The 26,267-nt window shown below is 44.9% G+C and overlaps 1 protein-coding gene and 1 long non-coding RNA gene across 3 annotated transcripts in view; one reads left to right on the top strand and one right to left on the bottom strand.

Annotated features, from left to right (window-relative positions):
• The window catches only part of Papss2 (3'-phosphoadenosine 5'-phosphosulfate synthase 2), an 85,018-nt gene that overhangs the window by 18,515 nt on the left and 40,236 nt on the right, over positions 1-26,267 (bottom strand). Inside the window, exons 2-8 of one of the 2 annotated variants that reach the window (XM_006231274.5) lie at positions 16,398-16,512; positions 12,978-13,213; positions 11,905-12,043; positions 11,272-11,390; positions 11,014-11,127; positions 8,900-9,011; positions 4,552-4,566 (exon numbers count right to left, since the gene is read on the bottom strand). In XM_006231274.5, coding sequence (XP_006231336.1) covers positions 4,552-4,566; positions 8,900-9,011; positions 11,014-11,127; positions 11,272-11,390; positions 11,905-12,043; positions 12,978-13,213; positions 16,398-16,512 — 850 coding nt within the window. 2 annotated transcript variants of the gene reach the window in all.
• LOC134485222 (uncharacterized) lies at positions 22,739-25,843 on the top strand. Its single transcript, XR_010063233.1, has 2 exons — positions 22,739-23,134; positions 25,585-25,843. It is a non-coding gene; the product is annotated as an uncharacterized LOC134485222 (long non-coding RNA).

Below are 26,267 nucleotides of genomic sequence, written 5' to 3'. Positions count from 1 at the left end.
AAGTGAAAGAAAAAGGAACAAAATCAGAGTTCACGCCCCAGGCAAACGGCCCCTTGATGGCCAATCCAGTCCCATGCAGCTCTATCTTCATATGTCGTTACGGGATTATTAAGCTCATTATCTGGGGATAGCAGTCTTGCTAGCCCAGCTACCATAAGAACCATCTCTCAGAACACGTGGGCATAGGGCTTGGAGAGTTGTTTCATGGTTAGGAGCACTTCCTGTTTTTGCAGAGGAAACAGACTTGGTTCCCAGCACCGACACAACAGCTCACAACCAGCTGAAACTCCATTTCATGACGGTCGGATGCCCCCTTTTGGCACCTATAGGCATTGCAGTCATGTGCGCTGACATCTATGTATAATAAAAACAAATAAATCTTTAAAAAGAACATGAAAACTCCTCTAAGCAATGCTTTCTCTAGAGAGTAGGGCCTTCTCACCTCTTCTGAGTTTCTCACTTTAACAGAAGTGCAGAGGAAGCTGCTGCCAATCCTCTGTATATAGCACAGAAGCTACATCTTCATAACATGCCAACAGCTTTGTAAATGCCGGACAGAAGGACTGGCAGTTAACTGTCTGTGCCAGTGTGGCTGGGCCCTGGTACCCAGACATTTGAGCAAATATTTCCAGTGTTTGTGTGGATATTACTTTTCCATGACATTTATATTTAAATCAGTGGATCTCACCAATCAGTGAAAGGCCTGGGGGTGGGAGGCCTGGGGGTGGGAGGGGATTTCCCCAGAAGAATCAATTCGGGTAGCAAAATGACGTTGCACTGAAATTGCACCTCTCCCTGGCCTTTCAGATTTTAAACCTGCTAGGCTCCATAGTCACATGAGCCAACCAAAATGTGCATGCGCATGCACGCAAGCACTCTCCCCTCTCCCTCTTCCTCCCCCCTCCACCCTTCCTCTCCCCCCCTTTCTCGCAGTTGTTTCTCTGGTAAATGTAGAGTATTAGTTACTCTGTCTCAAAACAAACAGACCAAACCAAAACTGTAGGGTGCTGCAGAGATGGTTCAACAACTAAGAGTACATCCTGCCCGTGCAGAGGACCCTATCAGGCACCTCAGGATGCTTACAGCTCCAGCTCCAGGTAAGGGTAATCAGATGCCTCTGGCCTCTGTGGGCAACTGTACTCATGTGCACATGCTCATACATGGACGAATAATTTAAAAATAAGTTTAAAAAATTCAGATCCATAGAGGTCTCTCACTATAGACACTACAGAAGTGTTTTGAGTTTCCTTATGAGGGGTGTGTAAATGTGTGTGTGTGTATGTGGTGTGTTTGTATATGTATGTATATGTGCATATGTGTGTGTACACGTACATGTGTGCATATATGTATGTGTGCATGTGTGTGCGCATATGTGTATGTGTGTATATGTATGTGTATGTGAACGTGTGTGCATATGTGTACGTGTGTACATGTGTATATGTATGCATATGTGTGTATGTGTATGTTTGTGTATATTTATGTGTTTGTGTGTTTCTGTATGTATATTTGTTTGTTTGTATTAGTGAAGCTGTAGATTGTCAAGTCTACAAGGCCTTTCACATGCTAGGCACGCAGGGTACCACTGCAGTACAAACCAAACAATTCTCATGTGTTGTGTGAGTGAATAAGAAGCTTTAAAAATTTCGAGGTTTATTTTGTTGTTGTTTTTGAGATAGAGTTTCTTGTAGCCCAGTCTGCCCTAGAACTAACAGGCAAGGATGACCTTGAGCTGCTGATAGACCTTCTTAAGTGCTGGGAGCACAGGCCTGTATCACCAGGCCCAGCTAAGGGTCTGTTGTTGTTGTTTTATTATGTTTTAATATGTAGTAACCATGCTTGCTTGTAAGCCCAGCACTGGGGGTAGAGATCAGGACTTCAGAGCATCCTAGACTATAATAGTGAGTTTGAGGCTAGCCTGGGCTATCTGAGACTGTTTCAAACTCCATTCCCACCCCACTTCCCCAAACTAAGTGTGAACATTTTGAAGAGTTTTTAAATAAAATGGTTAAAAAGATGTAATTGCTTTCCACTTTGAAACTTTAAAAACCTGGCTCTCATTTCTTTTTTTAAAATTATTTATTTATTATATATAAGTACACTGTCTTCATGCACACCCATTGCAGATGGTTGCGAGCCACCATGTGGTTGCTGGGAATAGAACTCAGGACCTCTGGAAGAGCAGTCAGTGCTCTTAACCACTGAGGCATCTCTCTAGCCACCCCCCCCACTTTTTACTTTTTCTTTCTTTTTTCTTTTCTTGTATTTCTTTTATTTTTTCTCATTTCTTATATATTTGGTTGTGAGCCTAGCCTTTAACGGCTGAGCCATCTCTCCAGCCCTTTTCTCATTTCTTAATGATGCCAGATAGTGTGAAAATTATAAGACGACCTCCTTTCATCTCCCTTTTGTACGCATGCTCAACGTTCTAACTACTCACAGATAAAAAATAAGGGCCTTGGTCTGATGCATAACACGAAAGGCTCAGAGTGAGATCGGGGTTTGGAAGTGAATGGGAGGACCAACGAGGACGCCCTTCAGGGGCAGAGTTTGTGGGTGCGAGAAAATGTAAGTTCATGAATTCCCAAGATGTCAGCTACTTTAGGATGCTTCTGACAGGTAAAGATCTGTGTTGTTCTCGAGTGGGACATGAAACTCCTTAGCAGCTACGAAACCCAGTTGCAGGCATACCTTGGTCCTCCCCAACTCTCTCAAGTTAGAAAGACCGACTCTGAGCCTGCCGCAGTAAGCAGTAGATGCCTTTACAGATTGCAAATTAGACAGCACACAGGGAGATTTCGTTGCTAAAGTAACTCTGTTTGAAAGATCACTAGAGGCAGAAGCACCCAGCCCCTTTCAGAGAACACCAAACTCAATGTGGGGCTTTCTCGGTAGCAGTGTGTACCTCCCCAGGTTGCTGGGGAAACACGCTGTAAAGTACGTATTAATAGAAGTCTGTGATGCACCACAACTAAGTCTGCTAGGAAAGGGGGAGTTTACAGGGAGCAACACATTCAGGGATGCTCCATCGAAGAGGGCATTGGAACCCATTACAGATGGTTGTGAGCCACCATGTGGTTGCTGGGAATTGAACTCGGATCCTCTGGAAGAGCAGCCGGTGCTCTTAACCTCTGAGCCATCTCTCCAACCCCCAAAACATGCTCTTAACCACTGAATTGTCTACAGTTTCTTCTCTACTAAAAAAAAAAACCGTATTTTTTTAATTCTATGTGCATGGGTGTTTTGTCTGCAGTTATGTCTGTATATCATGTATGTGCAGTGTTCATGGAGGCCAGATGAGGGGGTCAGCTTCCCTGGAGCTGGAGTTATAGATGGTTGCGAGCTGCCACATGGTTGCTAGGAACCAAGCGTCGGTCGTCTGCAAGAGCTACACAAGCATTTAACCACTGAGCCATCTCTCCAGGCCCTCTCGTTTGTTTGTGTACAGAAACCCTTGCTATAACTGAGCTATGCCGAGCATCCTTTGTGGCTTCAGACAATCCTTGAGCCTTCGGGCTTTCCCTTCATGAGTCTCAGCTCTGTTGAGAGTTGCCTTGATTGACTGCATTGTTCTTTCTCTCAGGTTTTTTTTTTTTTTTTTTTTTGGAAGAGTTTTGTTGTTTTAACCATGGGAAACCCAACACATAACTTCCTGTCTAACTGAATAATTTTTCTTTTGCTTTAAACAACGGTCAGGCCTTTTCTCTTTAGCATCACAGATCTGCTTACTGGTTGCATAGACATTTCCTTTCCAAAAAAATAAAATTAACCTTCATTGCATAATTTGGCTTTTTTTTTTTTTTTTTTTTTTTGGTTCTTTTTTTTCGGAGCTGGGGACCGAACCCAGGGCCTTGCGCTTCCTAGGTAAGCGCTCTACCACTGAGCTAAATCCCCAGCCCCCATAATTTGGCTTTTTAAAGGAAAAAAAAAACGATAAAAATGATCTCTAAGACAAATGATATGTTTGGAATTTTAACCTCATTCTGGTATAATGTAGAAATTTATAGTCCCGGTAAGTGTGTATTTATTTTTAGACCTGTAACCATCAATTGCGATAGCTTGCAATTAAGTCCATGCATAATCAGACTTGCAAACAAACAAGGAATGACTGTCCACAATCCAACCAGATACATTTACTTGAAATTAAATCTAAAATGGATTTCTTTACTGAGTATAAAGGTCTTTATAAGTGTGACAGAAAATTTTAATTTCAAATTTCTGAAACTAAAAGGGAACCAGAACTCATTAGACAATCATAAAATCAAAAGAACTCAGGAACAGAGTGTGCAATGGTAACTTAGAAACACGTTTGCTGATGTCAGCCAAACTCAACATTACAAATAATAGTTTCATCTGACCCAGAAATTTCCTGTTTGTACTTGAATAAACAGAACCATGTGGTATGATTTTACTGTAACTGGTTGGATTATGAACCAAGCAATTCCAACTGGTTAATTTGGATTTTTTAAAAAATTATATCCTTAATTTTTTCAAAAAATTAATGTGACATATCTAATTACAATAATTTAACCACTTGGAAAGTGAAGTACATACCACGGAGGATCACGCCTAGAGAAATATAAACACAAGAAACATGTTTTCAGCTCTCCACCATGACAATCTTGAAGTAACAATGTCAAGGAACAAATTCCTACTATGACACTTCACATATGAAACATGCACATATTTTCAGTTTCTTCTAATGCTATTTTTAAAAACAGGCACAGGACACCAAATATATGCTAATACCACTTTTGTGTAATATTATTCAGTGTACTCTAAAAACATTTTTCAACGGATTATCTGTTTGAAATAATTATAACACACGTTAGTCACACTTTTAATTTCAGCAATCCTGCTAAATGCTTTCCAAACCAGGTTTTGGGAGAAAGTGTAGACAGAAACAACTGTAGAATGTAGAAGCCCTGAGGTTTAGAGGACCTGACAGCTTGCCCAGGAAAATAAACACAAGTGTTGGTACAAGTTTCAGCTGAGATTTCTGACTTTCTCAACACTTCATACTTTATAAAGACCAAAACATCTTCATTCAGGTTAAATAGGTTAACCTATTTCAAACTCTAGTCATGGGTGCTTAGCAAGCACTGGTGGGACACTCAACAGCATGTGGGACATTTATGCTAGGGGGGCCTGTGACAACCCTGAAACTATATTTCCAGTGAGAAAGTAAGAGAAGACATTGATGTGAACATAGAGACCCATAAATACCACAAGCCTGGATGCTTTGCAGGGACTTTGTTCTTATACTGTTATATTTCCCTTTCATTTTTGTGCTAAGTAGATTGAATTATATTTTTAGAACCAGGGTAAAATGTAAACCTTTTAAAAAATTAAAACTAGCAAAATACTTCACAGGAGGCAGAGTGAGAATGGCATCTGTTGCTTGCAGATTGTAAGTAACCAAGAGACTCACAGTTGAAGGTGGAAAGACGTAGCCATGTGGCCGTGTGGCTGTGTGGCTATGGCTACACGAATATTTCAGTGTCGATGATGGTGACTCAGACCTTCATGAACTGTCAAAGATGAAGTCATATCTATATGAATGGTATCATGCCTTCTGAGATATATATTCATATATATATATAATCTGATGTGTCACTTTCTGGAGCTTAGGTGTTTCTCAGTTTAAAAGCCATCACACCAGGCCTGGGCTTCAAGGAGACCATGGTGTGGGAAGTGTAGTGGGCTCAAGCAGCCTCCCCCAGATGTCACAGCCTGGGGAATTCAGACTGCATTGGTTTAAAGTGATGTGGCATGTGGCAAGAAGACACTTCTGCCATGGGGCCATAGAAGCCGTCCTGCCTGCTCTACAAGCTCACTGTGTTTTCAGGACCTCTCTGTCCACGGAAGCTAGAGGAAGCCTGGTATGCGCATGCTCAGTAAGGAGCTGTGGCTGGCTAATGACCTTCTCTGGGCTGACTCAAGCTGATAAGTCATCTCAGGTCTCCCAGCCCTTCTAATGGTCTGCAGCAAGGCTTTGTTTCTGGTAATAGCTAACATGCATGGGACGTTACTATTGCACGGGACGTTTTCTTCAACATTCAACATCCCAATGAGGTGGGTACCATCCTTACTATCACCACCAGGCAGGTCAGAGGTCTGACGCCAGTGAGTTGACTTATCAGGTAAGTTTACAGCCGATCACTGCCAGATACATTCAGAACAGTTTGGCTTCACAGCTCACCCTCCTTCCCACTGGTATATTGTACCTCTAGCTAGGCTAAACCAAACTAAGAGCCCGAGAGTCTAATATCCATGATCTCCTTGTTCAGTACAAAGACTTGAACCCACAGCCTCACCAACGCTAGGCAAGTGCACTACCACAGAGCTATGTCACCGGCCCTGTTTCCCCCTTTTATTTTGAGGTAGGGTCTCACCAACTTGTCAAGGCTGTCTTTAAACATGTGATCCTTCTCCTCCATCCTCCAAATTGGCTTGAATTATAGCCTGTGCCCTCTATTATTTTAATTTTTTAAAAAAATTCTACCTTCTGTATACGAATGCTTTGCCTTCAGGTATGTGCACCACATGTGTGCAGTACCCTCGAAGGCCAGAAGAGGGTGTCAGAGTCCCTGGAACTGCAGTTAACAGAGGGTTTTGAGCTGCCACGTGGGTGCTAGGAAGTGGGATCTCTGGAAGTCAGTGGTCGCAACCACTGAGCCCACTGCTCTGTTTTTAATCAGTTAATTCACAAAAAAACTCTGAGGAGTCTTTGGGAGTCATGCAGATCTTTGAATCTTGGGCTCTGCGAGTGCACTGGGCTCTGGTTGGAGAGCAGTTGCAGAGACTCAGAGGATTTCTTTAAGAATAAAGTGAGTCCCAGAATAGAAAGAATAGAAAGTCCCAGAAATGGCCTACATGGGGTTATAGAAACTGCACAAACATCCAGCCTTGAACATAGTCTTTACCATAGCTGTGCTGCAGCCTTGGGATAGAGCGAGCCATGTGGATTTTGAAAGTATTGGTGCAAACCATTAGCGACCTCCCAGGGCGTCCTCATCTGAGGCTGACACAAAGGGAGTGGGCATTTTCCTATTCTCAGACGCTGGTGCTGGGAATATTGGTGTCCGAACGACTGTTGAGCACAGAGATCCACACAGTCAGTAGCATGTAGCTTTGGACTGGATGTGGTGACACAGGAAACACACGCCAGGGATTCCTACAAACACTGGTGTTTAGGTTTTGGAAAGAACTGAGACTAAACAAGCAGGGAGGGGCTTGGAGCTTGGCGACTCTAGTAGTGATGGGAAAGCCATCAGGTTAGGGAATGAAGAGGAACCAATATGAGAGAAAGTGGAGAGCTGGCACCCAAACCATCCAGAAGGATGATCCCTGTCTGGAATTCTTCATCTTTTGAACTCACAGACTCTCTTAAGGATCTAGCAAAAGCCACCCACCTCAACCCTGGCACATTTCCTCTCATTCCTTCCCCAAACAGAAGGTATAAGAGGCTTCTTTTCTTCCCTACAGTTCAGGATCTCAGGCTAAAGATCCTTTATCTCACTGACCCCAGCAGCCCTGTCTGCCATTCGGGCATTTTTTTTTTTCTTTCTGGAACTATTCCTGGGTAAGACACTCTTTGGAATGAATCCTCTTCCTTCAACATGGTTTCCCTGTGGTCACAGCCTGGATACTCACTCACAGTCAACCTCTCTGACATGGCTGACCGCTGAGTCCAACATGTCCTTGATGCAGCTGTGTCTAGCATGTGTCAAAAACGAGATATCAAGGTAAATGTCGTATTTCCTTGTTTGGGTATCCTGACCTTCATGTAGCCCATTGGAAAGGGCACCTGGAGAGCAGCCTGGTGTGGATGGGGCGCCAGACAGGAGTTTCAACTGTGCTTGTGGGGCATCACTTATTGTCTTTAAAACGGAAGCAAGCCATTGATCCTGAGCTCAGTGTCCTCCTCTGAGAAGTGGGTAATTTTTGGGGATTTTATAAAAATCAAATGAAACAGTGTCTGCTACAGCAAGCTAGGCTTATATAAAGTGTGCTTTTGGAATGTTACATAATCTGAGAAACAAAGGCTTTGGTTCTGGGGCATGCTTGGTTACAGCAGAGGGATAAAGGTGTGTTCTGGTCTGTCTTAGAATTCTGCTTCTAGGCCATTCCCTAGGCAGCTGTGTAAGTCCCAGAGTATCTTTTCAAAGACAGAGCATCTGATTTGGTCTTTTCTTGCCTTGCCGGGATTATACACTCAGTGTGATTCTAAAGAACATCTTCCCCACCTGGCAGCTACTTCATCACAGTCTTGAAATAGAAAATCCACGTCTGAGGACCTCAGGGGACTCCAGGAAGGAAATTCTTAGAGAACAGCCTGGAATGCTGACTAGGCCTTGCTTCCGACCTGGGCCAGGTCTGTGTTTTACCAAAGTCATTAGCCTGTGGCCTAGAAGTCACCATCACATTCCCTGTCAGGGTTCAGAGGATGAAACCATCTTCATCTGTCGTGTGAGGACTCAAGCAGCCACCGAGGAAAGCGGGGACAGGACTGTGACACCATGTCATGGGAGCAAAAGTAGAGGAAGGGAGGTCCTTGTGAATCACTAAACTGTGATGGGATCTAACCTCCTGGCTGCCCAAATGGTGCTTCTGAATTTCGGACCCAGCAAGGAACATGGGAACTCAGAGTTGTAATGGTTTCTTGGCTTTGTGTACAAGCAAAGCCTTCATTTCTCAGCAACGTGGATGTAAATGATAAATCCTTTGAGAATGAAAAACAAAAACCCTAAAAGTAGAAGCAGACGTAATAGAAGGGACACATAGTAAACAATTGAAATACTGCTGCGCTGGGATCTTCAAGCCAGAGGCTAGTGGTCCTGTCCACACGCAAACTCGTATCTCTCATGGGATAAGCAGTAAGAGACAGCATGAGACGTACCGTCCAGTAGGGTGTCGAAGTGCAGAGTTTGCAAGTACTCCTTTTCCCTCATAAAGCCTTTGAGCGGAGTGGCCCAGCCTTCGCTCAGAATCTGCACCCACTGCAGATCCAGCTGGAAAACACAGAAAACAAGAGAGTGTGTTCATCACGGCTCTCTCTCAGGCGTCAGGCCCAGGGTAGGTCTCCATCTCTTTTCCTCGGTTGTCAGGAGGAGGAAGGAAGAACGCCTGTGTTCTAAGTGGTCCCACATGCTTTATGAACCTCTCATTCAGGGGCTAGATATGTGTATACAAGGCTAGAGAGCCTATAAGGGAGCAATTATACGACTCCAAATTGAGATTATTTAAATATTTTCAGCTGTATCCGTTTCCACAATGTGCAAGAGAATTAAAAATTTACTTTTTTTTGTCCACTCACAAAATATTGGTTTTATTGTCCGTTTTCATTAGATGCACTGACTGGTCATTTGACTGACTTGAGCAAGCCATTGACTCTAAGATCAAAAAAGGTCAATGTTACTCTCATGGTATGAAAACCTCTCAGTGGCCAGAGTCACGGAGGGATGCTCATCTCCTTTCGCTCCCCAGTTGGGAGCAACTTACCAACACTACAAGGCAATGCGTGGTATGAACACACAGGCACTTTCAGCTGAGAGGATGGTAAGGGCTGTGTTTCATCTTCTTGGCTGCCCTTGAAGCTCTGTTGGATGTTTGGAAACTCAGCACACAGGTCACTGCTCTGAAACCTGTCCTGTCATCTGTACAGCCTGAAGGACCACTCGTTAGGTCTAGACGTTCTCTGCCCCTCAGACCATTCTGTTGCTGGAACTCTCACAGCACTTGCTTTGATGTACTCACTTGTCTGTCCGGAGTATAGGGGAGCTTGGGTTGATCTTACAAAATCAGGGGTCTCCATTTATAAATCATTTGTGAGGTCCTAATTACTGAAAGCGAGTACCCTACTAGCCCGTCTTATTAAATCTCCAAATTTATAACGAATTAAAAAATAGCAAAAGAGACATGATCAAGTCTTTCTGCACAGTAAGACTGATCCATAAAAATGCTATGAGCAAGTCACTATCGAGGGTTGTATCTCACGTCTTCCAGCCAATTAAATCAGTGCAACTGGCTGCCTCTGTCTTTCCTCAGGTTGGAGTCTTCCTGATGTGGGTTGGGCGCAATGTGCAAAGGAAGCTTCTTGAAGAACTACTTGTTTTTGCTCACTTAGAGTCTCCACACTTGGCCTTGGTCTCTCATATGGCTTTGCATCTCAGATATGGGTCTCTGAGGACACACGTGCTGATGGCGGCTTTATCCAAGAGGATCCGCGTAGAACACCTTGTAGGAGTGAGCTGACCGCAGCTATAAACTATCTCAACAGACTTATCTTTGACCTGTTGGTTATTTTATTCTAGCCTGTGGTGGCTGTCATTTTACAGAGGTGATAATCAGTTCTAGCCCCAAGATCCTGTTTTTCACAGTAACAGCTTTTCGTCTATAGTAGCATCCAGCCAGGACCCTTCCTGAGGTTTCATGGATGTACACATATCACAGACACACAGCAGAAAAGCTCTTACTGTTTTAGATCAGCGTTTTCACCCCTTGTATACTTCCCCAATTGCCTAAGAAGCATTCACATTCTGGACAAAGTTTTTCAACCATTGCTGATAAACGATCCCTGGCATCTGCCTCTGTCTCAGCCTGAATGAAGGTGGGGGGAGCTATGCAAATTGTACTATGCAAATCCAGTTGCTCCTACTTCCATCAGCCTCCCTACCTAGCCTTTGTGAGATGTTTCCTCAGAGAGGAGGTGAGGGCGTGGGGAAGGTCTTCACAGACTCACCTTTACTCAATATGTCTTATGGTCGAAGGAATTGTTGGGCCTGCAAAACGGCTCAGTGGCTGAAAGAGCTTGCCGCCAAGCCTGATGACTTGAGTTCAATCCCCATACATGGTGAAAGGAAGAAGGAAACTGACTACTACATGTTGTCCTGACTCCACTCATGCAGTATAGTACAACACACACACACACACACACACACACACACACACACACACACACACACACTCACGGTAGTTTTAAAGCCTGAGTCTCTGACCAGTCTGTATTCTTACCTTGGTAATTGGTAGTGATGGGAGAGTCTCTAACTCAGCTCGGATTTGATCAATTTTGTTTTCCGGCACAAAGAGTTCATGGATGCCTTTGATGGTGGTGTGGGGAACAATGCTCTGCAGGGAAATGGAGTTGGCGATCGTTACAAATGAGATTGGTAAGGGACAGTTTTAAGAAAGGAATTCAGGCTACCTTTAAACACACACAGGCGTGAGCGTGCATGCATACACTGCACACACGAGCAGGAACCACCCGCCTACCTGCTCTTGCAGAAGCTCCACCACCTGCTGCACACAGTCGCTCACTGAGGACAAGTTGGTCTTCAGCACACACTCTGGAGTCTCGGGTTTCTCATAATTGGAATCGATGCCTGTAAACCCTGCAGAGCATGAGATCGAAATCATATCTGTGCCCGTGGAAGATGGCTGTCAGCCAAGGGGGCAGAGCATAGAACGCAAGAATGTGTTAAGCTGACAATGTGATTGATGACTGAAAACTTAAGACTTCCATCCTGGAACCCTTGCTGTGGATAAGAAAGATAGAGCTGTGTTTTCAGTAGGGAAAGACTCATGTTAGTAATGATGTGGCAGAAACCAAGCCTTCTACTGCTGACTAGAATACAAAAGGAAAGGAAGGAAGAGATCCAACGAGACCATTCCTAAATCTGGTTGCACGTATGTCTTCTTTCTCTCAATGTCACTCCTTTTGCCTGAGTTGACAATTCTTCAAAGATAATCCCCACATTTTAGTAAAGCCTTGGCCATTCTGAACACACCAAGCTTTGGAAAGTGTGTGATTTCTGCAGCCGGGACACAGAGCGTGTAGCCTCAGACATGTTTCCAAAGACAGAATCAGAAGGCTGGCAGGGTCCGTAACTGTCCAAGGTGCCGTACCTTTAATCTCTCCTGCCCGAGCGCGTTTGTAGAGTCCTTTTACATCTCGGCTTTCACAGATATTTAAAGGTGCATCTACAAAGATCTCAAAGAAGGGGAGTCCTGCTGATTCGTGGATTTTGCGGGCATTCTCACGATCCTGAAAGATTGTGTGTTTAAAAATATAAAAGAGAGTAAGGGGGGAGGGGTATGCCCATAAACCCAGCACCAGGGAAGTAGACGCAGGATCAAAGGATCCAAGGATAGCTTGGAGAAGGGGGTGGGGGGCACAGGCCCCAGTGAGCCTGAGCACTTGCTCTTTTTTGCATACAATGCACCTTGAGGCTCTTATCAGACAAAGGTTCCGACACCATGCTCTTGGGTTCTGCAGCCTCCAGAGTCATGAGCCAAATAAACCCCTAATCTTTATAAATCATCAGGTCTGGTATTTTGTTATAAGGGGAAATGGACTAGGGCAAAATTTCCTAATGAGAGTCTTCATGGCAAAAGTTAATACCCTTGGGGTAAAAGGAGCTATGTGCTTGGCAGAGTCCTTTCAGCAAGCCCAGAGATGTTCCTCTCATAAGCACACTGCCTGAAGACCTTCTAGAGAGAGCTACAGAACACAACTCCCCCTTAGCAAGGGCTGAGCTCTTAACACAGGAAGACTTTGCTAGAAACGTCCTGCTTTAGACCAGAGCAGGGATACTCCGGTCAGCGCTGTCCCCTCTAAGCCCACAGAAGCCAGTGTTGTGCACTGGACTGCTCTGTTTGGGCCAGCTAAACATTCCTGTTCAGACAAGTGAAATTACAGGCTGTGGAGTTCTTGCTCAACTCTTTCAACTCTGACCACATGGCCTTGGTGACTGTCACCCATAGCAGCTTCCTGTCAACTGGGGCACTAGCTTCTGGCACTGATGCAACTCTCTTTACATAGCCAATAGAGGAAATGAGAGGACCCTGTGAGGAGAGGGGGCAATGGATGGGAAAGTGAAAGTCTAGTGGCTCTCGATCTCCCCTGCTCCACTGGCTGAGGGCCACAGCCCAGGGAGGACATGAGCCTGTGAGCTCCTGCCCTGAGCCAAATCTTTTACCTTTGCAAATGGAGAAATAAAACTGGTAATGCACACTAGGCCAGCATCAGCAAAGAGCTTGGCCACCTCTGCAATTCGACGGATATTCTCTTCTCGGTCCCCGGCAGAGAATCCCAGGTTCTTGTTAAGGCCATGACGGACATTGTCTCCATCCAGGGAGTAACACGGGATGGCATGAGACACAAGGTACTCCTCCAAAGCGAAGCTTATGGTTGTTTTTCCAGCGCCGGAGAGACCTGTTGAGAACAGGCAAGGCAGACTTAGGATAAAAATGACCAACTCAGGAACAGAGGTGCGTGTCTGCAAGCCAGTGCTGGCGAGGTGGGGACAGCACGATCAGGAGTCTGGGGCTGGTCTCTCAAGAAACCAAAGTTCTGGGCTGGAGAGATGGCTCAGCGGTTAAGAGGGTTAAGAGCACTGACTGCTCTTCCTGAGGTCCCGAGTTCAATTCCCAGCAACAACATGGTGGCTCACAACCATCTGTAATGGGATCCGATGCCCTCTTCTGGTGCATCTGAAGAGAGTGACAGTGAACTCACAGGCAAAAAAATAAGCAATAAAATAAATCTTAAAAAAAAAAAAAAAACCAAAAAACCCGAAGTCCTCAAAAGATGAAAAACGGTGAGGTAACCTGACACCTTTATATATATATATATATATATATATATATATATATATATATATATATATATATATATATATATATAGCTAAGCTCTTTATATATAGCTAAGCTCTTATGAGAATATTGTAGGCTTAAATGAAGACCATTAAAATCTAAAGGGAGTACAAAGCCTGAGGACTTGCATTTGTTTTACAGTTTGAAAGGTTTTTGTGAGCAACTGGGGTTTGTAAATAGGGAGACCTGGGGTCGTAGACCATGTGCTGTTTTGCCCACAAACATCTTAAAGATTAGAAAGTTGTTTATACAAATGAGACGCTGACTGCTCTGGAGAAATCAAAGCTGCGGTGACAGCCGACCTCTTCTGGTAGCAGAGGAAGAGAAATAGTCCCTAGGTTTTTGGTCTCATTTTTCCCCCCATCTTTATTAACTTGAGTATTTCTTATTTACATTTCGATTGTTATCCCCTTTCCCGGTTTCCGGGCCAACATCCCCCTAACCCCACCCCCTTCCCTTCTCTATGGGTGTTCCCTTCCCCATCCTCCCCCCCCCATTACTGCCCTCCCCCCAACAATCACGTTCACTGGGGGTTCAGTCTTGGCAGGACCAAGGGCTTCCCCTTCTACTGGTGCCCTTACTAGGCTATTCATTGCTACCTATGAGGTTGGAGTCCAGGGTCAGTCCATGTATACTCTTTGGGTAGTGGCTTAGTCCCTGGAAGCTCTGGTTGGTTGGCATTGTTGTTCATATGGGGTCTCAAGCCCCTTCAAGCTCTTCCAGTTCTTTCTCTGATTCCTTCAATGGGGGTCCCGTTCTCAGTTCAGTTTTGGTCTCATTTTTAAAGTCGCACTCTTGACTCTGACACAGAAGGTTCTGAAAATCTTTACCAAATCACCACAGTTTCTTTTGAACTCAGGAACAGAGTTCAACTCAGAATTCCTCTTAGAATTTATGTCAGCTTGTAGGCAATGAAAAATAGGAACCTTGACTCTCTGGTGACTCTTGCTTCAGAATAATGAAATTAATTTCCTTCCATTTGCCTCAGCTGTTGGAGAACAAAGGCCTCGCCTCAGTCCCCATGGAGCTGGGTGTTGGCTATCCTGTGGGACAGTGTGGAGTAGTGTGGTCTTAGCAGGGGCCAAGCCCTGGGCTGAGTGTATTGATGCTATATTTCATTTACCTCTGTCTACAACACCCATCAGTCAGTGTCCAATATGCATGAGCACTTTATAAACCAGGGTATTGGGCTCAGGGAGTTAAACAACTTGCGGAAAGCCACCTACTAATGGGGGTGAACTGGGTTCTCAAATCTGAGCCTCTGGAGTAATGGATTTCTTTTGGTCTACATGGCTGATATCAAACCTCTGAACCACAGCAGAAAAGTAAATTTGGGAAAGATGAAGAGAAGAAAAGTCGGAGGAAATAAACCCTTTACACTTCCCCCATCTCCAACCTACCAGGCATTCCTTTTTCAAAAGAGTGTACATTAGAGAACATGAACTTTATGTGAGTGTCTCAACCCTAGAGTGAACTTCCCCCAATAAAGAGCTGGGGAAGGCAAGCAGGAGCCTGGGGAATCCAGATGTGTCTGCTACTAAAACCCCCATCTCACAGAAGGAGCAGGGGAACACTGCGGGTGTCCCACCAGGCAAGTCTGTCATATTGGCACTTGGGGCTCCGTGTGCATTGTCTGGCCTCTTGTTAGAGGACGGATAAAGTTGTTTTGATGCAAATCCCAGCTGTGAATAAAACCAGGAAACCACCCGCACCAGGAAAAATCAAGAATAGCAACAGAAAACAACAAACAAGCCAACCCGGGTGTGTACCACGCCCTAGAGTCCCAGCACTGGAAGGCGTAAGCAGCAGGATCGTGAGTTCTGGGCCAACCTGGGCTGCAGAAACAGTGCAACTGGACAACTAGGAAACAAGCAGGAGGAACTGCAGGGAAGTCCTCCAGTGCCACATTCTTCCTAGCTGCTCTCAGGTTAGACCTTTGCTGAGTGAGCAGAAAATAGCACGAATGCCTCTCTCAGACCCAATAAGCAGAAAGTCCTGTCTACAAAGCGAACCTGGGCTTCCCTTCCTGAATCCGGGCTATATCAACTGCATCTATCAGGTTAGGGCTCTGACCTGGGCTATCAGGGACCTTAGCGTAACTGCAAGTTCATTGCTAATCTCCAGCTTTGGAACTCCTGGGTCCAAAAGAACAGGAAAGGGAACATTCACTGTGTCATCTCAGAGATAGAAAATTGTTTCTACAGGCAAAAGACAACCCTTGACCAAGATGAGATTTCTAGCAATCTTTCTCACACAGATTCTTAACTTTGCTAGTGGAATAGGCCTCCAGAACATCAAAACATCAGAGAGCCAGCTCTAAACATCCACAGCCCGACAGGCTGCCAAATATTCCCTGCCCAATTAGCAAAAGCCCCTTTGTCGTGGCAGGAAATTCGTTTAGTGGTGAACAGGAGAAGCTCCTTGGAGTTGAAAGGTGTCACAATCTGCTTGTCTCATTTCGTGCTGCCAAAGAAGGGTAATTGACGGCTAGTGGCCTCTCTCAGCTTGTCAGACGCTGGTTCTCACTGGTTAGAGAGTGATGACCAACAGGCGGGTGTCTACATGGCTCGCCACTCCACTCTTTGAACCGGTCAAATAAACCCTGAGTTCCTTGAAATAATGTCACATATCAGGTTTCTATTTTAAAAAAAGTTCCTTAAAAAATTTGTCTCTGTGTGCACGTGTGTGCGTGCGTGTGTGTGTGTGTGTGTGTGTGTGTGTGTGTGTGTGTGTATGTTTATACCTGTTAGCCACACGGTACATCCTCTGAATCCTCCTCTGGTTCCAACCACCTGTCCTCTCTTGTTCCTGCTCACATGATGGGCCTGGTAGACCACATTGGTGGATTTTTGCTGGTCCTGCAAAACAAGGTAAGATCGAGCATAACATTTGATTAATAAAATGTGTATGCATTACATGGAGCATATACGCTCATTTTAACTTTAAATCACAGAGTTGCAGTATACAACAGCGCCTATAAAATGTTTTTGGAAAAGTCCTACCCTCCTTTCCCAGTATTTGATCTTTCTTTATCCCTCTCATTTATCTACACATGAGCCAGGAGAGTTTTTGTTTCCCCAATGTAATTAATATAGAATTATATTGTATGCATTAACCCATACAACACAATCTGCTACATAAGTAATAGAATTATGGCTCTGGCCTTCCCTAACTACATCCCCTTTTCTAGAACAGGAAAACAGAGTACCAGCTATCAGTTTTACTAGTTTAGAGACAAACCCTGTCTCCAAACCTCCATGCTCCTTTCTGACTCTTCAAATTGGACTATTTAGATGCTGTCATAGCTCTGATTCCGTGGCAGTTAAAATTGCATACCTTCTATAGGAGGCGGAGGGAAATGTCTGCTTCTATAAATGCAAGTTCTCCTCATAGTCTGTGGCCTTAAACACAGAACAACCTAATACCCCTGCAGCAAGGGGAATGAATTACAGTGGGGCCGGTTGACCCATCCTGTCCCCGTGAAGCCAGGTGGCATGGGAAATGCTTAAATAAAGTCAAAATGAGGCGTAGTGACTCACACCTGTGATTCCAACACTTTGGAGGCTGAGGCAGGAGGGTTTCCTGGAATTTAAGGGCAGCCTGGGCTTATAATGACTTTTCAGATCATCCTGTGCTATAGTGTATAATGTCTCACAAAGATACAAAAGCAAACCAATAAGACTCCTCCCTACTCAGCCATGGGTAAGAGTTTGGTCTCTAAGCACACTGACCACTGCCTCACTAGAATTCGACTTTGTGTTTTTTCTACTTTCCCAAGGCCAGCACGTGAACACTGTAACATTTCAAGACCCCAACAGAAATGAAAATGTATCAATTCACACATCATACATCTGCATGTGTGTTATAACAGCAGCCTAGCCTGGTAATAGCCTATCAGATCTTTGCCATAAATTCTGATCAATCAACAGGTACAATGTTTGATGAATAATAAAAGGAACAGTGATCCAGCACAGTTTGGGATGGACGTTGATAAAATATAACCTAGTAAATCAACAGACTTTGGACTACCCATATATGCCTGTAATGTAGTCATTTCTGAACTGTAAAAATCTATTCTCTTGGTGTCTGTGTCTCCCTATCTCTGTCTCTTTGTATGTGTGTGTGTGTGTGTGTGTGTGTGTGTGTGTGTGTGAGCGTATGTATGGGTGAAGGACACAGATCTATGTTGAGTGTGTTCCTCTATTACCTTTTGCCTTATCCTGTACCTGTCCTCCCAGCCCTCCCACACCTGTCCTCCCAGTCCTCCCACACCTGTCCTCCCAGTCCTCCTGCACCTGTCCTCTCAGTCCTCCCACACCTGTCTTCCCAGTCATCCTGCACCTGTCCTCCCCGTCCTCCCACACCTGTTCTCCCAGTCCTCCCACACCTGTCCTCCCAGCTCTCCCAAACCTGTCCTTCTAGTCCTCCTATACCTGTCCTCCCAGTCCTCCTGTACCTGTCCTCCTAGTCCTCCTGTACCTGTTCTCCCAGTCCTCCTGTACCTGTCCTCCTAGTCCTCCTGTACCTGTTCTTCCAGTCCTCCAGCACCTGTCTTTCCAGTCCTCCTGCACCTGTCCTCCCACACCTCTAGCATCTGTCCTCCCAGTCCTCCTGCATCTCATTCTTTCTGCTTCCCCTTTGGCAATGTCCTCTGAGCCTTGGCAAGGGATACCCAGTTTTTCAGTGTTGGCACTGGGGATCCAAACTTTGTTCCTCAAGTTTGCATGTCAAGCACTTTGCCCATGAGCCACCCTCCCAGCCCCTCTATGAGCTGAACATACATTTAGAGTGGAGAAAGCACCAAAGTTTTTGAGGAAGGCCCAGAGGATCCTAAAAAACTCTGGATGATGCAGGGGCAGCATTTATATGCAGAGCAAATCAAGTCGCCTCTTTTCTGTGTCTCCCTTTTGTAAAATTAATGATTTTTTAATATAAGTTTAAATAGTAAATTAATCCATCAACTGTTATTTCTTTACCTTTGCAAGTAACCATGCAGAGGAACAAAGGTTTATTCCAAGCTGCACTCCAATACTGGGCAATTAAATGACTGATGATAACTCCCTAAACTAATCCAGCTACCTCCCGCCCCCATCCCGTGATATTTGCATGTTATTATTGATCTGGCTCTTAGGCCTTCAGATTTTTTTCTCATGGTGTCTTTTTGGACCCTCTCCTCGGGCCAATCTCTTCATTCTCCTGACAGACCTGAAATTCTCTCTCTCTCTCTCTCTCTCTCTCTCTCTCTCTCTCTCTCTCTCTCTCCCTCCCTCCCTCCCTCTCCCTCTCTCTCTCTCTCTCTCTCTCTCCCTCCCTCTCTCTCTCTCTCTCTCTCTCTCTCTCTCTCTCTCTCTCTCTGTGTGTGTGTGTGTGTGTGTGTGTATACCTTCCCCCTGGCTGGCAGAAGCTTCCGTCCTATTCTCTCTTCTGCACAGCCATTGGGTGATCAGCATTTATTGGCAAGACAGAGATGAACGGTAACAACTGTTTACACAAACCTGAGCCAGGAGATTCTTGATATAAGCATTACAGTGTTGTGTTAGATAGAAACAAAATACGAGGGAAGAGAAATCAACATTTGAAAAACACAAGGATAACCTTCACACAGTACACAAAAACATCATGCCTACACCCCTTAGAAACTAAAGATCCAAAGGGGGCTACAGGTAGAGCTGTCTCAGGGTTGACATGGGATAATGAAGTGATTGTGTTCTGTCCATACCAAACATGGGTGCTACTGGCTAGGATTCAGTGCAGACCCCAGCACAGGAGGCTGCAGACATTGGATAGTAACCATTCCCGTCAAAAGCTAGAGAGAAGGAGGAGCCTCCTCAACACCCTTGAAGCGATGGCAATGGGGAACCCACTGGGAGCAGGCCTGCCAATGTGGCAGAGCCCACCTCTGTGAGCGGTTGGCAGGAACGAGCAAAGCCGAGGTGTCTGAGGTGGGCAAAAGGGAAGGAGGCCCCAAGACCCAGAGCGAGAAAGGGGGTATCAGCCAGGTTAGCTACCGAATCTTCTAAAGTGGATGTCCTAATGCCCCATCAGACAATCTAGTCAGAACTTGGCAGGGGTAGATACAGTTCCAGTCCACTATGGGCTAGACAGGGTTACACGAGAGGGAGCGCCAGTCACTCTGTAAGTCAAAGACAGTGTTCACATCTCCTTGCCCCATCTTTGCTATGTCACTAAACTGAGATCACCATGTCTAAATGATCAGGACTGGAAGGCTGTTCACGAGATCCTTCGTTGACTCTTTTGGTTCCTGCTCTGTACTAAGACAAATCCTAGGCACTAAGCTAGCAGAATCCTTGACATCAATTTGGGTAGAAAGATGAGTGGGGAAAAAAACTGAAGTATCTGTACTTCCCTAAGGAGAGAAGAGCACACTGGAAATGATTGTATAATAATAATAATAATAATAATAATAATAATAATAATAATAATAGTAATAATAATAAAACAACAACAACAACAAATACCCCTGACGAAAACTCAGGTCAAAGGGCAGAAGGGTTAAAAAGTGGAACACTCTTCAGATTCCAAAATGAATAGATGGCTGATGTGTTCAACATGAATGGAATGAATGGTCTTAGGCGCCATTCATATATTCTTATAGGAAATGACATCCGTGTGATTCCCTTAATAGGAAGTCACAAGAGATGGGAAACAAATCAGCCACGCTGCCCGTGGTGACTATGATACTTCTGTATTGATAAAGGCCCGGTAGGTCTTTATGTCTTCTCCATTGAAGGCAGGCTTAGGGTGTGCATTTCATGATACATAAAATGTACTTCCTAGCTGTGTGCTTTAAAGACAACGAAACAAAAAGTATGTAAGATTTCAGACAGAGGAACCCCTTCTTGGGTGCTAATGTGTCTATGGAAGAGGACTTAGCTTCTAACCACAGGACATTAGACTACAGTGCAATGCCCCACTCCCACCCCCCATCCCCAGTTTGCTTTGTCTCTTTCTGGCTATTTTTTTCTCGGCACGTAAGCAGAAATCCAGAATCAGCTCGCATTCTGTTAATCTTCTGTAGGTGCTCTGACACGATACCAATGCCGTCTCCAGAAGCTTTTCATTTAAAACCAGCTAGTTACTCATTTACTGCGTTTGCTCATTTATATAATTAACAGTGGCGAAGCTTGAGCCAAGGGCCTCACACATGCTGGGTAAGTCCCTCCAATTCATCTGATATTGCTGAAGGTGGCTTTGAAGCTTGCTGTGCAGTCCAGTGTGGCTTACAACTTGCTATTCCCCCACAAGCAATACCTGGCTTTTCAAAAGGAGAATTAAAAATATTCTCCCTTACGTGTATGTGTGCGCACTTGTCTGTATTGGCACCACATGTATGTAGTACCTTGAGAGGCCAGAAGAGAACGCAAGATCCCTGGAAATGAAATTAAAGGTTGCGAGCCCTTTAATTTATGTAGGCGTTGGTTGGCAACTGGACCCAGAGCCTCTCTGCAAGAGTAGCCAGTGCTCTTAACCACAGAGCCATCTCTCAGCTCCTATAGCTGTGTTTTAATTGTGGGTTTTATACATTTTTTTTTCATTATAGCAAAGTTTAAGCAAAACTTCATGTGGCCAGGCACTGAGCTCTTTAGGTTCAGTAGAACATTTTGCTTATTTCAAAATCAATCTTGGTGTTTTACAAAGGCAAATACATAAAATAGAATAGATTTTTGGGTGATATTTGAACTGCAGAGGAGTGGGGTAACTAAGGGGGCTCCTTCCTCACTGGAAGCCTTGTAGTTTTGTGAAGAGCATGTGGTGTTCCAAGCTTTGGAAAGAAAATCTCTGGTCTGGAAAAGGAACACACACACACACACACACACACACACACACACACACAGACACATACACACAGACACACACACAGACACTCACACACACAGACACACACACAGACACACACACAGACACACAGACACACACACATACACTTACACACACATACACTTACACACACATAGACACACACACAGACACACACACAGACACACACACAGATATACTCACACACACAGACACAGACACACACACAGACACACAGACACACACACATACACTTACACACATATACAGACACACACACACAGACACACACACATACACTCACACACACAGACACACACACACAGACACACACACATACACTTACACACACACACAGTCACACACACACAGACACACACACAGACAGACACAGATACACACACGGACATACACATAGACAAAGACACACACAGAGACCCATACACACAGAGACACAGACACAGACACACACACACAGAGACACAGACACAGACACACACACAGAGTCACAGACACAGACTACACACACACACACACACACACACACACAAAGAGAGCCCCTGTTTGCCTCCTTGTGTGTACAAGGAACACAGTCTTGCCCTTGGTGCCTGTCTAACACTGTCACCTAGCTGGTGACATGCTTTTATATTGGTTCTCAAAAAAAACTCTTTCAAAAGAAAAGTCCCGGCCAAGAAAATTTCCTTTCAATAAGCAAAAAAAAAAAAAAAAAAAAAAAAAAAAAAGTTGGAACTAGAGTCAAGCAAACCTGGATTGGAAGGTGGCTTCAGAGTCTCCTTGTGCTGTGACCCTAAGCGAGTTATTAACAACCCTGAACTTCCATCCACTTCCCTTAATAATGAGATGCTCCCCTCCTGTGGTTGATACCCAGACATGGGGTAGGCTGTTGAATTTAGTGAGAACCATGTGGAGACGTGATGATAGTCTAATTCACTAAGAGATTCTGGGGATGTGAGTTCTCTCTGGGGCAGATCTGGGACAGTAGGACTCTTGGTCACATCAGACAGGAGACAAGACCACATCTTATAAGGAATCAAGAATTTCACACAGACGACCAGGTCTGATTACAAAAGCTCACCCAGGAAGCACTCCAAGCTGACCCACCCCAGTTTAAAGGCACCTTGTTTTGCCCAATGTACTGCCCTTGTTTGGGTGCTCTCGGAGTGGTACTTTGTTACCGGAAGAGTAGGAGGAGGCCTTTGCCCAAGTTCAACTTCATGAACTCCTCAGAATTCAGGTCACATCACACAACCTAGTCGTCCTGTCCCTCTACGGATACTCCCCTTCCTCCCATTGGCGGTGCTAAAAAGGGAGAGCAGAGAAACTTCTGAACTTTGGGTGAGGAGCCTTCGATCAAGGCAGAGAGGCTGACCAAAAGAGAGTAACCTGGGGGAAAGACTTCAGCATACTCGCGGTGGAGTGTGGCAGTCCCAGAGCCAAGCTGGCGTCACACGTCCCTCACAAAGGGGAGGTTGCCCGTGGGATGAGCCATCCAGAAACTGCGGTGGTAAGTTTCCTAATGTATAAGCAGCGAGCGAGTGCATCCGACTTCTCCCTTCACCCCAGCTCACCCTGCACAGTGCAAACGAACCCCACAGCATCCCTGGAAAACCACCCACTGGCTTTTGAACTTGACCGGCACAGGTATTTCACCACACTCTTGTTGCTCTCTTGCTGGAACGTGTTCCTGAGAACATGGAAGCGTCCTTCTGACGCTTTTCTCTGCTACGACCCTGGCTTTAAAGAATCGCTACAACCACAAAGCAGGAAATGTGATTCTTGTTCCAAACTATTTATTCGTAGCAACGTCATTTAAATCAGAAAATTAGAAACCACAAATTGGCTTGTGAATTAACCCGATGACCGCACCCCTCCCCCCCGCGTGACGTCAGTGCATTTCCACCCGTACCTGCGTCACGCTGTAGGCACAAATGGGAAAGGGTTTGTCCCTGAAGGCCAAAGGGAGGTGCTGGATCCCTCTGGAGCTGGAGTTACACGGGAGATTGTAAGCACCTGGTGTGGGTGCTAGAAACTGATTTTGAGTCCTCTGAAGGAGCAGCAAGGGCTCTTAACCACTGAGCCATCTCCCCGGCTCTTTTAAGCTCACATTTTAAACATATGTATACGGCTACAGAGAAGTCTGGAAACTTAATGACAAAATGCTAGTAGGAATCATCTAGGTGTTTAGGAAGTCAGACAATTTTCTCTCTTATTTCTATATTCTGATTTTTCAGCATTAAATGTGGAAGTAATATGTTTTTTAAATCTAAAGATTTTTTGTGACTAAGGAGTATGAAGCTTTCCGGGATTCCCGATATACAGGGAAAAGCAAGGTCTGAGGTAAATTTCAACCAATAGAACAATAGCCAACAAAGCAATCGCTAAGCACACCCACAGCTGATAACCCTGACACTAACCCTGACACTAGAGGAGCCATTTCCCTGAGCTCGGAATCCCTCACGTGGTGAAGTGCTGGTTGCCTTTAACCAGGCACATCTAGTCTTTGTTTCCTTAAGAGAAAAGGGAATGTCCCTAGTGCAGGCCTAGCAGCTTCTGAACAGCTACCACAGGTGTACCTCTCCTTACAAATTCTCCTCAGTAAGCGATTCACCTTTTCCTTCAGAGTCTTCGTCTGCTGTGGTCACCCCCGGGGACTTCACCCAAAGCATGCTTGGTAGCAGCTTAGCACCAAGGCCATTCGCTCCCCCTTGGTACGGTTACTACCCACTGGATACTTAACGGTCAGCTCCAATCTTGTAGTTACTGGGGGACAGGGAAGTTTTAAGTGAATAAGAGTCACTAGTTTTTGTTTTTTGCTTGTTTGTTTTGTTTGTTTTCGAGGCAGTTTCTCTGTGTAGCTCTGACTGTCCTGGAACTCACTCAGTAGACCAGGCCTGTTCTCAAACTCACAGAGATCTGCCTGCCTCTGCCTTTTGAGTTCTGGGATTTAAAGATGTGAGCTCTATCACCTGGCGAGTCACTAATTTTAGAACAGTGTGTGTGTGTGTGTGTGTGTGTGTGTGTGTGTGTGTGTGTGTGCATGTGTGTGTGTGTGTGTGTGTGTGTGTGCATGTGTGTGTGAGGAGTTTATACAGGGGACAATCTGGTTCTAAACGGTTGTGGGTAAAAAGCCCAAAGATAAACGAAGTTGACAAGGGACCCCGTTCAGTCTGAGTTCACAGGCACAGTTTTCACATAAAGTGTATTCACTGACTATGTCCCTCAGGTTTCTGTTAGGATACATTCCTGAGATGTGTCTTATTAGGAAGGGGTTTACTTGGATGTTAGAGTTGGTCCTCCACGGTATTTGTGGTTGTGGCATCGGACCATATCGGTACAAAACATAACAAGTATGTTTGTTCACTCTATGATGTCCAGGAAGCAGAGAGAAGGGACCAAGGTCCCAGTACCTGCTTGGGCACACCTCTGAATGACCTAACTGCTTCCAATCAACATCTTCCACCTCCTTATGGAGCCACAGTTGTAGAACAGACATTGACATCTGGGCCTTCAGAGAGCACTATTTATCAAGCTAGGCATATTCCTGAAAAAGTGTTAAAACACTTTTGAATTGTGAGAAATAAAACACCACTGCTGACAGCTGGGACAAAAAAGCTGACAACTCACTTAAACATCAGATCAAAACCGTTGCTCAAAAAAGTGATTGCACAATGTAGAAATGGTCCAAATCTAGAATTTATTAAGCAAAAGTTGCGATCAAATGGGAAGTTTTAGGGTTTGGACTCAGTCAGAGAAGATGCATCTGAGCCTTAAGAGACTTGAGGCCCCAGAGAGTGGGGAGGCCTGCTGGGGTGGGGGGTGGGGACAGGGGTGATGGGGGGGGTATGAGATGTGGAACAGTGGGGGGGGGATAAAGTCTGGACTGAAAGAAAAGATTAAAGAATAAAAAAACAAACTGAAACACAGATGTACCACCTAAGACATTTCAAGCTAACCCTATCCAGGAAGACTAAACACTCTTCTGGCTAATAGCACAGAGAACAGCGCTCGGGTATGCTCACTGCGTTGTGTTTTGTGTAGCGTGTATGTTAGGCTTGGAGTTCTTCAAAGCCTATTTTATTTTGGGTTGGCAGGAATTGGTTGAGTTATCGAAAGCAGCTGGAATCAGCCGGAATACCACAAGCTCTTCGGCAGGTTTCTCGATGTGAAGTGAAGACCATTGAAGACCAACAAAATCACGATGCAAGAGTGTCCTTTCCCTGTCTGTGGGGTTCTAGTCGTCGCCTTTTTAATCATCACGTACCCTCTCAAGCGTCCGTTTCAGCAAAACATCACACAACACAAACGAGTTTTTAAAAAAAACCATAAACGTCCACCTCAGTGGGAACTTCAGATGGTGATAGCCAAGAACTCCTAATGATTCGGATAAGCCCGTGATGGGTTGGTTTTCTTCCCAGTACCTCAGATTATACATGCTTTTCCTCGAGGAGGGGTGGGTAGATATATTGCTCGGCTTCTGTTTTCACAGCACACAGATCCCATCTGCACCCATGTTACGTCTCCACAAGCCAGGCTTTAAGAGGCTCTTTCACTAATGCTTAAAAAGCTACCCCCAATTCCAGTAGTTCAAATGCAGGGTTTTCCCTAATTATCACAGCGTCTGGGACTGGACTGTTATTAAGGTTTCCAGTTGTGTGCTGAATCACGGATTTTCCCTTCCTCTTTGTTAAAGGTCAGACCTGAGGGGCATCTATTCTCACTTCCACCTATCTCTTTCCTGCCATTACCTAATTCTGCTCGTGGATTCCAAGTCTCA

The sequence above is a fragment of the Rattus norvegicus genome, chromosome 1 (assembly GCF_036323735.1).
Source record: "Rattus norvegicus strain BN/NHsdMcwi chromosome 1, GRCr8, whole genome shotgun sequence".
In the NCBI taxonomy this organism is placed as follows: domain Eukaryota; kingdom Metazoa; phylum Chordata; class Mammalia; order Rodentia; family Muridae; genus Rattus; species Rattus norvegicus.
The sequence above is the reverse complement of the archived record's forward strand: the minus strand, read 5'-3'. Positions and strand labels throughout refer to the sequence as shown.